The 13,732-nt window shown below is 37.2% G+C and overlaps 1 protein-coding gene across 18 annotated transcripts in view; it reads left to right on the forward strand.

The window, feature by feature from the left end:
* Positions 1-13,732, forward strand: part of Lcor (ligand dependent nuclear receptor corepressor) — a 107,083-nt gene that overhangs the window by 56,304 nt on the left and 37,047 nt on the right. For 12 of the 18 annotated variants that reach the window (XM_087578096.1, XM_087578106.1, XM_087578157.1 and 9 more), the window contains 3 exon segments: positions 3,009-3,141; positions 9,433-9,720; positions 12,314-12,407. In XM_087578096.1, coding sequence (XP_087434222.1) covers positions 9,483-9,720; positions 12,314-12,407 — 332 coding nt within the window. In that variant the 5' untranslated portion in view covers positions 3,009-3,141; positions 9,433-9,482. 18 annotated transcript variants of the gene reach the window in all.

The raw sequence follows: 13,732 nt of genomic DNA on the forward strand, positions 1-13,732 counted from the left end.
TATTTAAAATACAGATGTGGTGAAGGAATGATACTGGAATGTTGGTTGATTCCCTGTTACCTGGGTATTCAGTTGTTAGCTCTGTGCTGCATAAACTTTTGTTCTTATTGGTTCTTCGTGTGTTGTGCATGTATACACAGCAAGGAACAGCAAGCCATGGTTTATTGTGCAGCATTTCTGTAAAAGATGTTTGTTTTTCTACAACTCAGAGAAGAGTTTGCCACCTTCTGAGTGCTGCTGGGATTAGTTAGAGACACGCACCACCACCCCTGGCTTGCTCTGCATTTGTAGACAGGATGTTTAGTTGCGGCTGATAAAATGTATGATTAAAGTGGAAAACAAAGCAAAATGTATGATTTTGTTCTATTTTTAATCTTTAGTTATTGTTCTGAATAAAGCAAGTGAAACGACTGAGAATGAAAGTCATTTATACATGTAGTATATGCGTGCACACAGTTAGATTTGGAAGTGTATTCACATGTGGGTAGAATAGGTTAACAGAGGTATCCTTTTCATTCCTTCTCTACTAAGTCTTTTGAGACAGTCTCTCACTGAAACTGAAGTTCACCATTCTGTTGGACTAGACCATCTACCAGCAAGCTCTAAAGATCCTCTCCAGTGGGGTTGGGGATTTAGCTCAGTGGTAGAGCGCTTGCCTAGGAAGCGCAAGGCCCTGGGTTCGGTCCCCAGCTCCGGAAAAAAAAAAAAAAAAAAAAAAAAAGATCCTCTCCAGTAATGACATTGTGGATCATGTGTTTCTGGCTTCTTTCCTGAGTGCCAAGACTCTAGACTCAGGTCCTTGTGCTTGTATGACAATCATCTATTGATTGGACTATTTCCCTACTTCTTATACAGAAACTCAAACGTTCTTCTAACATAGGCCTCAAGAAGAGAGAACTCTTCTAATTCTTCATAGGTAGGCATATTACAATGAAACTTAAAAATATCCAAACCAATTATTAAAAAGCAAAATTTTTTTGGTGAACAAAAAAGAAGGTTGGTAGCTTCTTTTTAGTATCAATTGAAAAAATGTGTTAAAAAGTTAATGTTAGGCTGGCAGTGGTGGGGCACACCTTTAATCCCAGCATTCAGGAGGCAGAGGCAAGTGGATCTCTGAGTTTGTGGCCAGCCTGGTTTACAAAATGAGAGTTCCAGGACAGCCAGAGCTACATAGAGAAACCCTGTCTGCAAAACAAAACAGAAAAACAAAAAGATTAACATTACCAGAAAAAATAAACAAGCAAAAAGAAAAATCCTTTCTGCAATCTAAGTTTCAAATATCAGTAACAGTTTACCCTGCAAAAGCGCCTCATTGTTGCCACAGAGTTAGCAATATATGCCCCGGTTTATGGCAAAAACAGTAAAATAGTCAACTAACGGTCATTGGGAGATAACAGCCTGATGTGTGGTATAAATGCAGGCAGAGAGCAGGTGAGTGGAAGAGAGACAGACTGGACTGAGATACTGAACAGTCATAACATAGCATCTAAGAAATGGCACCAGGACCTACTTATCTGAATTGGAGATGATTTACTCTTGCTATTTCAAAACTTTGGAGGTGAAAGAAGGATTCTCCTTCTTCCTTGAGTTGAGCCTTGGTAAATACTGAGGCCTTGCTTCATACATGGGGAAAACCAGAACATCATGAGTCACTTATACCCAGCAAACATATATCAGGCCGTGTTACTCATGCTTCCTAGGTACTGTGATGATTCTTCAAGTGCTAAAGAGAGTTAGCCTAGTGATTTAGAAATTCCCTCCTAACTGTGTAGCTAAGAAATGAAAACAGGTATCTACCCCAAACCTGGGGCAGTTAATACCATTATCCTTCCTCGTGCGAAAGTGAGAGAGTGCAGATTTCCAAATAAGTGTCTGCTCTTGAATGAGATGTGATGTAGCCAGAAAGTAGAATGTTCACTTAGCAATAAAGGAAGTACCACACCGGCCACAATATAGATGAACCTTGAAGTTATATTCTAGGGGAAAATACCCCCCTGAGAAAATATGACTCCATGTAGATGAAATGACCGTAGTAGGCATGCTTCAGAGGATGAAAGTATGACTGGCTGCTTCAGAGGAATGGAGGCTGAGTGTTAATGGGATCCAAATGCTGATTGTGATGGTAGACATTTATAGATATGAATAAAATCTATTAGGCTTTACACTCAGTGAATGAGGTATATCTGGTGAAAGTGTGTCAAATAAACTGGTTGAAACAAATAGAAATGATGATAGTTATAATGGAAAAATAGAGAATGTGGTTGTAAACCGTTGGTATACTATAAGTCTTTGAAATGCGTGGGTTATAATGTGCTCTTAATTCTTATGTACATTTTATTTTGCAAAGTGTAACCTGTCTTGTTTAGAAAGTTTTTATAGGTAGTCTGTGGTAAAAGTAAATGCACGAGTTTGTACACTAACTACAGTGGTGTGGAATGTGCACACGTGATGGAGAGGGTGCTCACAAGGTAGACTGCATTCTCTTAGTATTTTCTTGTGCTGTCCACCACTGTTCCAGTCTCTGGTTTACTTGTGAGAGGCAAGGATGAAAATAAGTGCAGAGCACTGTCAACTAACCACATTGTGCTCCTGCAGTCAGACGTGATACCGGGAGCTTCTGGGAGGAGCTAATCGCAGCATTGGAAACTTCTATCTCTGTCTTACTCCTGTATACATGTATGTTCAAGCACGGACACACTGTAACTAAAATACTGCCGTGTACTTGGAATAGGAGGTGTGTGGATTCAGCTCACTATCACAGTGCCAGCTTTGACTTACTTACAATAGAACAATCTAGTACAGATCTGAGAGCCATCATTACAATACAGTTATCTAGAAACAGAATTTTAAGTTTTAAGTATCTAAACCAATTTAAAATTTTTAAATATTTTAATTGTATTATAGTAGTTGTTCTATTGGCTGGTAACACTTGCCTTTATGCATCTGTGCTTTGGATTTTTGAATGGGGAGAGATTTCTGTACAAACATTTCACGCAATATTTTTGCAGGGACATTTAGTCGGTCTGGATGAGCCAGCTTCCGGAGCTGGGCAAGAAGCTTTGCTTAAACAAGAGCACGCAAAAGTCACTCGACTCCAGAGGCAAGCAGAAGAGTTCCTCAATGCAGTCTTTTATAGAAAAGGTTGGTTTCAGTGGCAAACGACACAGCGTCTGCTTGTCATATATTAATCTCCTTAATTTTATTGTCATTTTAAGTTACTCTTTAAATATTTCCGTATTCCTTTATCACATTAAATTTGGTAACGTTAAGACAACCCATTGTCCATTTAATTCTAAACTGGGGATGAGGTTTAGTTAAATAGTTCAGAAATTTATTGTGAAACTTTGCAGTTGATTAGATAAATTTTAGAATATAAAATGCTACTTATAATTATAAAAATTAAATCCTTAATAACTATAAAACCAGCTCAGTAAATTGAAAATATGACCTGAAATTTTATTTGAAGTGAAAATGTAGTTGATCTTACAATCGTAAATATTTTTGTAAGCACTTATTTCTTTAAAATATATTTATTTTTATTTTATATGTGTGCGTATTTTGCTTGCATGTATGTCTGCACCATGTATCAGACCCACTGCAACTGGAATGAGGCTGGTTGTGAGCTGTCATACGGATGCTGGGGACATCCGCCCATTGACATGCTCTCATTTCACTGAAATGTGAAAAACTTATTTCATGGAAAACTATACACTAAAATAAACTCTCTTGCTTACATTTTGTGTAGAATTTAATAGGATTTCCAACACATCATTCTCCTTAAAGAAGCTTGTTTTACATTGGTTTCAAAAAGCAGAAAGAGGTCTCTAGCAGTCTTGATCAACCGGTGGTTCTCAAACCAAACCACATGCAGCCAAGGACAGTTATGAATGTGGTCTCACACAAAATTGTAAACATAGCTTAGGGCATTATGCTATTTTTTCATATGTTTGCAATTAATGTGATACATTGTAATGCCAAAAAGAAGCATACATCTTGAGGCTTGGGGATTCTTTTTAGAGACAGTTAATTCTTCTGTTTTCATTTAATTTTACATGTGAATGTGTACGTATGCACGTGCCATGTGTGCATAGTGCTCTTGAGAGTTAGACAGGGATTGGATAATCTGGACGTGTGGGGTTAGAGATGTTTGTGAGCTGCTGTGTGTATTCTGGAAAATCCCAGCCCCTGCAAGAACAAATACTCTTAATCATTGAGCTGACTTTCCACCTCTCTTCCCCCTCCTTCCTTTGTTGTTGTTGTTGTTGTTGTTGTTGTTGTTGTTGTTATTCTTCCCCATCCCTACCCCCACCCTGACTCCCACACAGGTCTCACTATGTACCTCTGGCTGTCTTGGAACTCACAAAGATTCTGCCTCCCAAGTGCTGGGATTAAAGGCAGGGATCGCTATACCCCTCTTCAATTCTTATCCATATAACCTCTCTATGATCTTGTTTTAATTAGTGAAGAGCCTGTCTGTCTGTCTGTCTCATCTATCCATCTATCCAGCCACCCACCTACCTGACTTTCTTTGTTTGTGGTTTGAGATGGGTCTTGCTTTGTAGCACTGGGTAACCTAGATTTACAGGAGATCCTCCTCCCTCTGCTTCCCAAATGTTAATAAATTTCTTCCTGAATGAATTTCTGTTCCTTAATTATATATTCCCCTCTCCTGCTAAGGTAGAGGCGATTATAAGTTCTAAAAACATTTTCTACAAGGTAGACATAGTAGTACACATGTGTGATCCATGCAGTTGGGAAGTAGGGATGGGCCATTCTTGAGTTTTAGGCCACCTGGAACTAAAAGGAAGTAAAGGAGTCATTTATACTGCTGGTTATTGGTCTACCTAACCCTGGGCAGATTCAAAGAGCCCATCTCTTGCACTGCACCACACTTCCAGTGCCTTTATACCACTCATTCCCAAGATGCCCTTGTTTCCTCTCAAGGTTGAAAGGGCATCAGAAGTGAAATAAGATTCTAATGTTTGGTTACTGTTGGACACCAGCCGTCATGCTTAATGTGATCAGTGTTTCTAGAACATTAACAAGGTGAGATGTCCTGTAAACTTAATGGTATTCCTTAACCAAGTTTGTTGTTTGGAGGAAAACACATGCTTTTGTATTTTTATTGTTTTTTTTCTATTAGATCCCCAGGAAAATCAAATTTCTAAGTGTGCCAGCATTTCCCTTTAATACTCATCAGCACGCTGACTTGTATCCCCCAGATGAGTCTTTCAGACTTACTTTATCAGCATAAGTGCCCCGAGTTTTAAAAAATAATTTCATGAGTTTTGTGAATATTTGATTGTTTTAATAAAGGATTTTACATTGCTAGGTGTGGCATCACACTTCTCTCATCTCAGCAGCCCATCCCTTAGTTCCTGCCAGCCTCGTCTGCACAATGACTTCCATGCCAGTGAAGTCTGCGTAGTGGAGACCCTGTCTGACAAAACTGGTGGGGGGGGTTGACATTTAAGGTGTAAAGTAGCAGCTTATTATCCATGTTTACAGTTGTTCTCCACCAGAATGTATACAGACAATGTCCTTGGTTTGTTTGTTGTTTTCGTAACCTTTTAAACTAAAGCTAGGAAGCCTTCTCCCAGTGTACATTTTCTACCTATTCTTTGGTTAGGGGTATTAATGGTTAATCGCAGCCGGTTCTCATGTTCTGCCCTACTTAGTTCTGTGCCTTTGTCCAAGAAGAATAACCTGTGTTACAGTTCTTCACATGCTCTTGTGTTCATAATGTTCACAGTAGGAATTCTTACCTTAAAATTGACTGTAGGATTTCAAGAGATAAGATTTGTATGCAACTTGAGTTTGTATATTGGTTGTACACTGGTGTAAGGTGCTCAGAAAAAGGAACCGTTGCTTTGGAATTGAAAGTTCTTTCTCTTTGCTTTATATCTTAATATTGTTACTTTATAGGTGTTTCATTAATCTTGATGAAAATATCTCTGAAGTAGACATTTGTGTGCTGTGATGTCGAAAGCAGTCAGTATCCAGGGAGATGAGCTGACGTTTTTCAGAAGAGAGTAGTCTGTATAACTGAGGTTAGCTTTCTCTGTCCTAAATGCTAAACAGTGTGAAAGTGTTTGAGGTTTCACATTTTGGAATCTTTGTGTGGACTTCACCAGTTAAGGACCCTAATCTGAGAATCCAAAATTCCAACATTTTTGAGTCTTATGTCAACACTTGAAAGATTAGAATCTCAGAGCACTTTGTGTTTCAGATTTTCACGTTTGGCACACTTAGTCTTTAATTCCAGTACTGGGATTTTGTTTGTCCAAGGGTTGTAAATTGTGTATTTTAAACAATTATGTGGAGTTTGGTACAACTAAGTAGGAATATACATGTTGTAAAAACAGACTTTGCGATTGGACCTATGTAACAAGTTCCAAGAAGGGCACTATGCTTCTCTCAGACATAATCACACTCTTTCTCAGCCTGGTTTGCTACCTGTGTTAAAGGTGGGGTAATTCTGCCAGGAGTGGTAGCCTTTAATCCCAGAAAAGCAGGAGAATAATGTTCCAGGCTAGGCTGGTCCACATTAGGTAGCTTCAGGGTACCCAGGGCTAAATAGAGGGAAATGGGGCAAGGGACTCTCTCAAAGAAAGATTTATGTAATAATTTTTTAAAATAGTATTTGCATTTTATATATACCACTGGCTGTGCTTTAATTGTTGGGTTGGCTGGGGGTGTTTTGTTTTGTTTTGTTTTGTATTTATTTTTTCCTTTCCTTTCTTTTTGAGACAGGGGCTTTGTCACTATGTAGACCACCCTGGCCTCCAGTTTTCAGAGAACTGCTCGCCTCTGCCTGAATACTGGGATAAAAGGTTACGCCACCACATTCTGCTATGGTGTGCTGTGCAGTGCTGTGCTGTAGCAGTTACTTGTTTTCCTGTAGATTCTCTCCCAACAGCATCTTATAATGATTGCTTTTACTTGACCCAGTTAGTGTTTCCCTCTCATGATTACAGAATTTTTAAAGTAAACAAGCAATGAATGCATCCAAGAAACTCTTAGAAGGTAGAGAATTTTACATGGCAGCAACGGCAGTCATGCACGTTCAATATTTTCTCTCATGATTGTGTATTCATTCAGTAAAGAAACAAGATACAGTACTGGTTATCGTAAGATCCTTTACTCATCACAAAGCTCTCTAATAGTTATTAACACAGACTCATAAATTACTATGTCTTGCTATAGATTTTGAAATTTTCAAATCTTTATTACACATTTTGCTTTCCACGATGTAAAAATCATACCATTAATATATTAAAGTTTTACATATTCTTTCATATGGAGATATGTTATGTAGGGGAAGTAGGTCTTTCTATAACTGTAAAGTCAATAACTATTAATAAGAAAATTCAGAAACCAGGTATGATGGCATATGCCTTTAATTCTGTGTGGTATAATAAGTAGGCAGATCACTGAGTTCCAAACCAGCTTGGTCTACATAATGAGTTACAGGCCAACCAAGGCTAAACAGTAAAACTCTTTCAAAAAATAAAAGATTACCGGGGCTGGGGATTTAGCTCAGTGGTAGAGCGCTTACCTAGGAAGCACAAGGCCCTGGGTTCGGTCCCCAGCTCCGAAAAAGAGAACCAAAAAAAAAAAATAAATAAAAATAAAAGATTACCAACGTAGGGGCTGGAGGGAGAGCTTAGCAGGTAAGAGCGCTTGCTGCTTTTGGTAGAGGACATGTGCTTAGATCTTGGCACATACACAGCCACTCACAGCTACTTGTAACTCTAGTTCCAGGAGACTTGGCCTTCTCTGACCTACACAGGCATCAGGCATGGGTGGTAGTTTATATTTGTTGTGTTAATTTATATTAGTGTACACTTAACACACACAGAAGCAGGTACTCACACACATCAAATGAGTGTCAGAAAGGCTGCCTACATGGCTAGGTAGGGAAGAGTGCCTTTGCTGTTGAGCCTGACAACCCAGGTTGGACTCCAGGACTCTCATGGTGGAGAAAATTGACTCCTACAAATTGCCCGCCAACCTCCAAAGTTAACATGACACCAGTGTGATCGCCTGCGTGCGCACGTGCACATACATACAAACACACACACGCACGCAAGAAAATTGGGTGGATAAAAATATTTTAAAAGGCACTCTATGGCTCAAATTTTATTAAAATGTGATAAAACATTGCAGTTGGTTGTACAAATGGAATCTTTCTCTTTATTAAATATCTTTTTTTCACAAACTGTTTGCAACACTGAGTCTGTATTTATGGAGGAAATATAGGGTTACATTTCCAAATTATTATGAACATTTATTTGCTTTTTCTAGCTAATTTTAACAAATAAGGAAATTAAAGACTTTTGAGAACTCTTGTTCTCTTGGAGAGAGGTCAGGAGTAGAGTTATAAAGAAGTTTTATTAGTAATTACCTGTACAAATTTAGGTCACATTTCTCTTGTTTTCAAGGCATTAGTTGGTAATTGGTTTGATTGTTGTATTTATTACTCAAATAAACTGAACAAACACTTTACACCAGAGAAGATTAGGGATACTGGAATCAGCAGATGCAGTCTCTATGTAATTATGGGAATGTGAAGATAACAGGTTTACATAGATCTTTTCCCTTTCATCCTTACCCAATTTGAACTTGACGATCCTTTCCAGTTCTGAGAGAGTCAATGGTTTCCTGTGTTCTTTGTTTTGAATGAGCATCGTCCAGATGTTGATTGCTTAGGTGTTCATTTCATTACTCCTAGCTGTTCTCTAAAGGTTGGCAGGTTATACTTGAAGAACTCATGGAAAATATGTGGTCTTCAGCTTTAGAAATGTGGTGTTTAAATTCCTACTTAGGAGTTCTGAAACTGATTCACAGAGCAGTAGTAGTTGACACCATAGCTCAAGGCCTTCCTCAAGCTGCTCAATCTGGAATTCTGGGACAGTACCCAGCAATCTGTCATTACATGCATCTTGACATTAAATACTGGATCCTAAAGTTAACTGTCTTTCATGTCTTGTTATTCCTTTACTCATTAACAAGAAGTAAATTAAGCAGTCATAAATTCAGTAACCCCTCACTTGTAGAATGTTGAGATAGTTAAGGGAAAACCAAGGGAAAAGTTGACGTTCTCTACACATAACTACAGTAACTGTTTGCTAAGAGAAGGCTTAGGTGTTTCCATATCAGGTAAGTGATTTTTTCCAGAAAATACCATTTGATATCCCCTTATTTAATTTTGTAATCTTAGCAGGTAAATTGTTAAGAAATACACGAACATTTTATTTTTAGCATCTACAATTGCTTTTCGATTAAGACTATAAATCAAATGAGGAATACAGTTGTTAGGATACTGGATTTTTAAGGAAAGCTAAATTTTATGTTTTCTTGAAAGCTGTCTTTTTTTCTTTTCCTTAGTTTATTGTCCCACTTTAAAAGTTAATAAATCTTTGTTTACAGACAGCCCCTGGGTCTCCGACCCCAATATTCCCTTAGTGGCCCGTGAGATCATGCAGCGAATGATCCAACAATTTGCTGCTGAATATACCTCAAAAAATAGCTCTACTCAGGACCCCAGCCAGCCCAATAGCACAAAGAACCAAAGCCTGCCGAAAGCATCTCCAGTCACCACCTCTCCCACGGCTGCAACTCCTCAGAACCCCGTGCTCAGCAAACTGCTCATGGCTGACCAAGACTCACCTCTGGACCTTACTGTCAGAAAGTCTCAGTCAGAACCTAGCGAACAAGGTATGGTTTGATGTCATGGTCTTCTCCACCCAATCAGAAGACTTTAATTTGGGGAGGAAGAGTATTACAAATAGGGCACCACCAACAAGAGTAGGATAGAAAACAATGTGATTCTATCTGGTCATGATTGTATGCTCCTGTGTGTCCCAACTTCGTGGCTGAGGCAGGGGATCACCTGGGGTCAAGACCAACCTGGGCAGTGTAGTGAGACCTATCTTTTAAAAGTAAAAACATCTTTCTTAAAACTGTTCTGACTATTCAGTGATAGAGAAGTGCATTAGTACATGACAATTGTGATGGATACACCAGACAGGAAAGTTAAGGAATTATTACTAAACTTAACACTAGCGTGAGGGCAATATAAAATAATATATCAGATTCTTAAAACTGTAAAAAGGCGAGTTTCTCCATTTCTCCTCAGTGTTCTACGATTAATTAGCACCTAACTAAGAAACACTCTTTGCATGTGTATTATAATTTCAAAGAGTTAGGCTGGGCAGAGTGATGCACACCTGTAATCCCAGCATTTGGGAGGTGCAGGCAGGCAGATCTCTGTGGGGTTAAGACCAGCCTGCTCTACTAGGTCAACAAGGATTACATAATGAGACCTATGCTTAAAAATAAGTAATATTATAAATAAAAGACAATATTGTTTAGGTTGTTAGGTGTAATATATACGTCTACTAAATTAAGGAAATAACTTGAAGACATTTCCAAGTGTTATTGAGGATCCAAGTCAGTGGAAACATTAAGAGGCTGTGAGTTTTGTTCAGGTGTTTCTTGAGTCTCTGAAGTGTATATTAAATAGATTAAGGCTCTGCTGCTTTGTGATCTCACGAAGTGTTGTTAGCATTTTTTTGCAACTGAGGCTCTTTTAGACTTCTACAAGTGATTGTAATTGGTGGTATCTTAGGGAAAGACTTTATTTATTGTCTTCAAAACTTAAGCAGAAGCTATATGCTATGTATGGATTTATTAGCAAGAAATAAATTTTAATGAAAGAAAGAATTTTTTAAAAATAATTTCTTCAGAAGAACCTTTTTCTTATTTCAAGTAATATATGAAGATGTCTCCGTGTATGAAGATGTATTTGAGAATCCCTTCTCCCTTTTCCCATCCTGGAGAACTCATGGCCTTCTCTCTGTTGACTCTGACAGTGGACCTTTGGTTACTGTATTTACAAAGTTGTTTCTTTTCTTGTTTTGTTCGTTTGTTTGATTTTTTGTTTCTTTGTGTAGCCCAGGCTGGAATTCTCGGCATGAACCACTGCTCAACACTTTCTGATTTATTGAGGATTTTTGTTGTTGTTGTTGTTGTTATTGTTTTTACTACGAAATGGCATTTTCATTAAAAATCTTTTGGCTGTAGATGCTGTATCAACAGAAGCTTCAGATTTATAAAAGAGCAGCCATGTGTGTGTATAGTGCTGGCAGGGGAGGGTAGTTCATAGGGACTGTCCTAGGCTAGAAATAGGCTAAGCACTTACTTTTTAGCTCTCCGGTTGGGTATTAGATATCTAATAGGTTGCTGCTTGGTTCTTTAAACAACAATTAGGTTTATAAAGGTTTTAATGACTTCTAAAAACAAAACTTTTTATGAAGCTCGGCTTCTAATTTTAGAAGTTTAGTTGCATATTTACTTGTAACAACTTGAAATGGGGAATTGCAGTCAGATGCACATTGTATTAGATTCTGTCCAGGATTTATGTTTGGCATAGACACTAAGGCCTTCCTGCTCCCCAGTTAGAAATCAAATCAGAAGCTCTTGAGTCATCTTTCCTGACTCTATAGAATGGAAGCTTTGAAAATCGTCAAGGATAGCTGTGTCTACAAAGGGATATTAACTTTGAAAAAAAGGAAATCTTTAATTTTACACATTAATAACACAAATTTGTGATCTATCTCATTTTTAGGCTATACTTCCATGCTTTCATAATAATACTAAGAGATTTTCCACTAAATTGGAACACCATTTTTAAGATTTTTTTTAAAAAACCTTTTTCTTAAACAAAATTTAAAATTGAAATTTGAATTTTCAGAACCTTAAAAGTATACATATTTTTTATATCAAAAGAATAGTTAAAATATACACAGATTATTCATCCTTCAGATTATCTTGTATATACATGAAATATAATCAGATCATTTAAAAACAATTTTTTTCTGATTATAAATTTACCACATTGAACTTTTGTGTGCTTTGGAGTTAGAAATAGATAGATTTTTGGGAATTTGTTTTTTGCATGTTTTAAAAAGTATATTCATACATTTGAATAAAGGATTAGGAAATGAAGTATAATAATTCTAGTACAGAACCCATTGGTTCAATATATCTTAGCATCTTTTATAATGTTTTACCTTTTGTCCTGTTGACAAGAAATTTTGCCCCGAGAAATACATGTATATTACATGTATAGCATTGCAATATGCTATGCTAAATTTACGTTTCTTTGGGAAAAATCTACTTTGATTATTTTGAATCTAATTCTTCAATATGATAAATATTGCTTAGGCTTATTTCCTAATTTTTAGTATATCCGGCTCACATTTGTGTCAGTTCTTAAGTCCTCAGGTATTTCTTTGTGTCTCTGCAGACGGTGTACTTGATTTATCTACTAAGAAAAGTCCATGTGCTAGCAGCACTTCCCTGAGCCATTCTCCAGGCTGCTCCAGTACTCAAGGGAACGGGTAAGGGAAAACATTGATAGACTTCCACAGTTGATATAGATGATCCATCAAAGGCCAGTCAGCCAATTTCCTTGAGTATCATAAAAGCTTACCATTCAGACTAACAGTGTTGCAGGTGAGTTGTTCATGAAATGGCTCAGTCTGTCAGTGAAGGAGAAGTGTATTTTTGCAGTCTAAAATTGGCTAACATAAATCAATTCTGTCAGTTTAACACATGTAGTAAAATTCCCGAGTACCACAAGAACACATCTTGGGGCTTCGTCAGTGTTTGAGAGTGTGGAGCCTATGCTACAGTGAATGTACAAGTGGAGACCTTATCTGTGTTCAAATTGTTGAATGGAAAGTGGGCTCTAGTGTTCTGTTTGTGTTCCTAGTAAGGTATGTGTTGTGTGTGTTTATTTTTGTGTTTGTTTGGGTTTAGGTTTTGGTTTTATTGGCTGTCAATCTGAACTGCAGTTTTAATTCCATGGCAGTTCAGAAAATATAATTGTGGGTTTTTTGTTTTTAATATAATATTGTGGGTAGATGAATAACTATTTTATGATGTCAAACATTATATACTCTGTTTGATAACTCTTAACCCCATAGTGAATTCTGTGACCAGTTACTTTATAGTGTAAGAATTACCTAATTCTCATGACATGTATCTAGTAACCATTTTGATAAAGCAGATATCAATAAATATTTAGGTACCATACTAGAAACTTGCAAACATCATATAGATATGAAAAATTATTTTGAGTTTAAATTCGTTAATAGTGTATTCCTTTAACTTTCTAAGACTTTGATATGGGAGGTTTTTAAACACTAAAGGAATAAACGGGCACTAAGTGGACTAATTCTTTCCACCCTAATCTTAATTATCTTCAAATTGAAGGATTCTTCTATTGACTCCTTTAAAAAAAAATTCCCTTTATTTTCTCCTAAATCCCATTGTTTTTCTCCCTTTCCACACTATTCAGTCTAAAATCATTAACCTGTTTCTCATAGTTTAATATAAGCTCTTCTCAGAATTTCACTGTGTATATATTAAATATAAGCCAGCGTGATTCCCTTTTGATATCAGAAACATTTGATCTTTCTAAGAACATGCTTAGTGGAAGCCCAAGTACTATTTATATAAATGAATCCCTTGTTTAAGCTTCACCTTAAACCTGGCTGCCAGATCATGTTCTGTATTGTTTAACTGCCGTGCTCCTTTCTCTGAGTGGGAATTGTTTTCTACTTGGTTTTGTTTTATGGAAGATAAATTCATTTAGCAGTACTGCCCGCCTTTCAGTTGAGTATTCAGTGTTACTGTGTTAATGGTGCCAATAGTCTCTGTA

Source organism: Rattus norvegicus, chromosome 1 (genome assembly GCF_021556685.1).
Source record: "Rattus norvegicus strain SHRSP/BbbUtx chromosome 1, alternate assembly SHRSP_T2T, whole genome shotgun sequence".
NCBI lineage: Eukaryota > Metazoa > Chordata > Mammalia > Rodentia > Muridae > Rattus > Rattus norvegicus.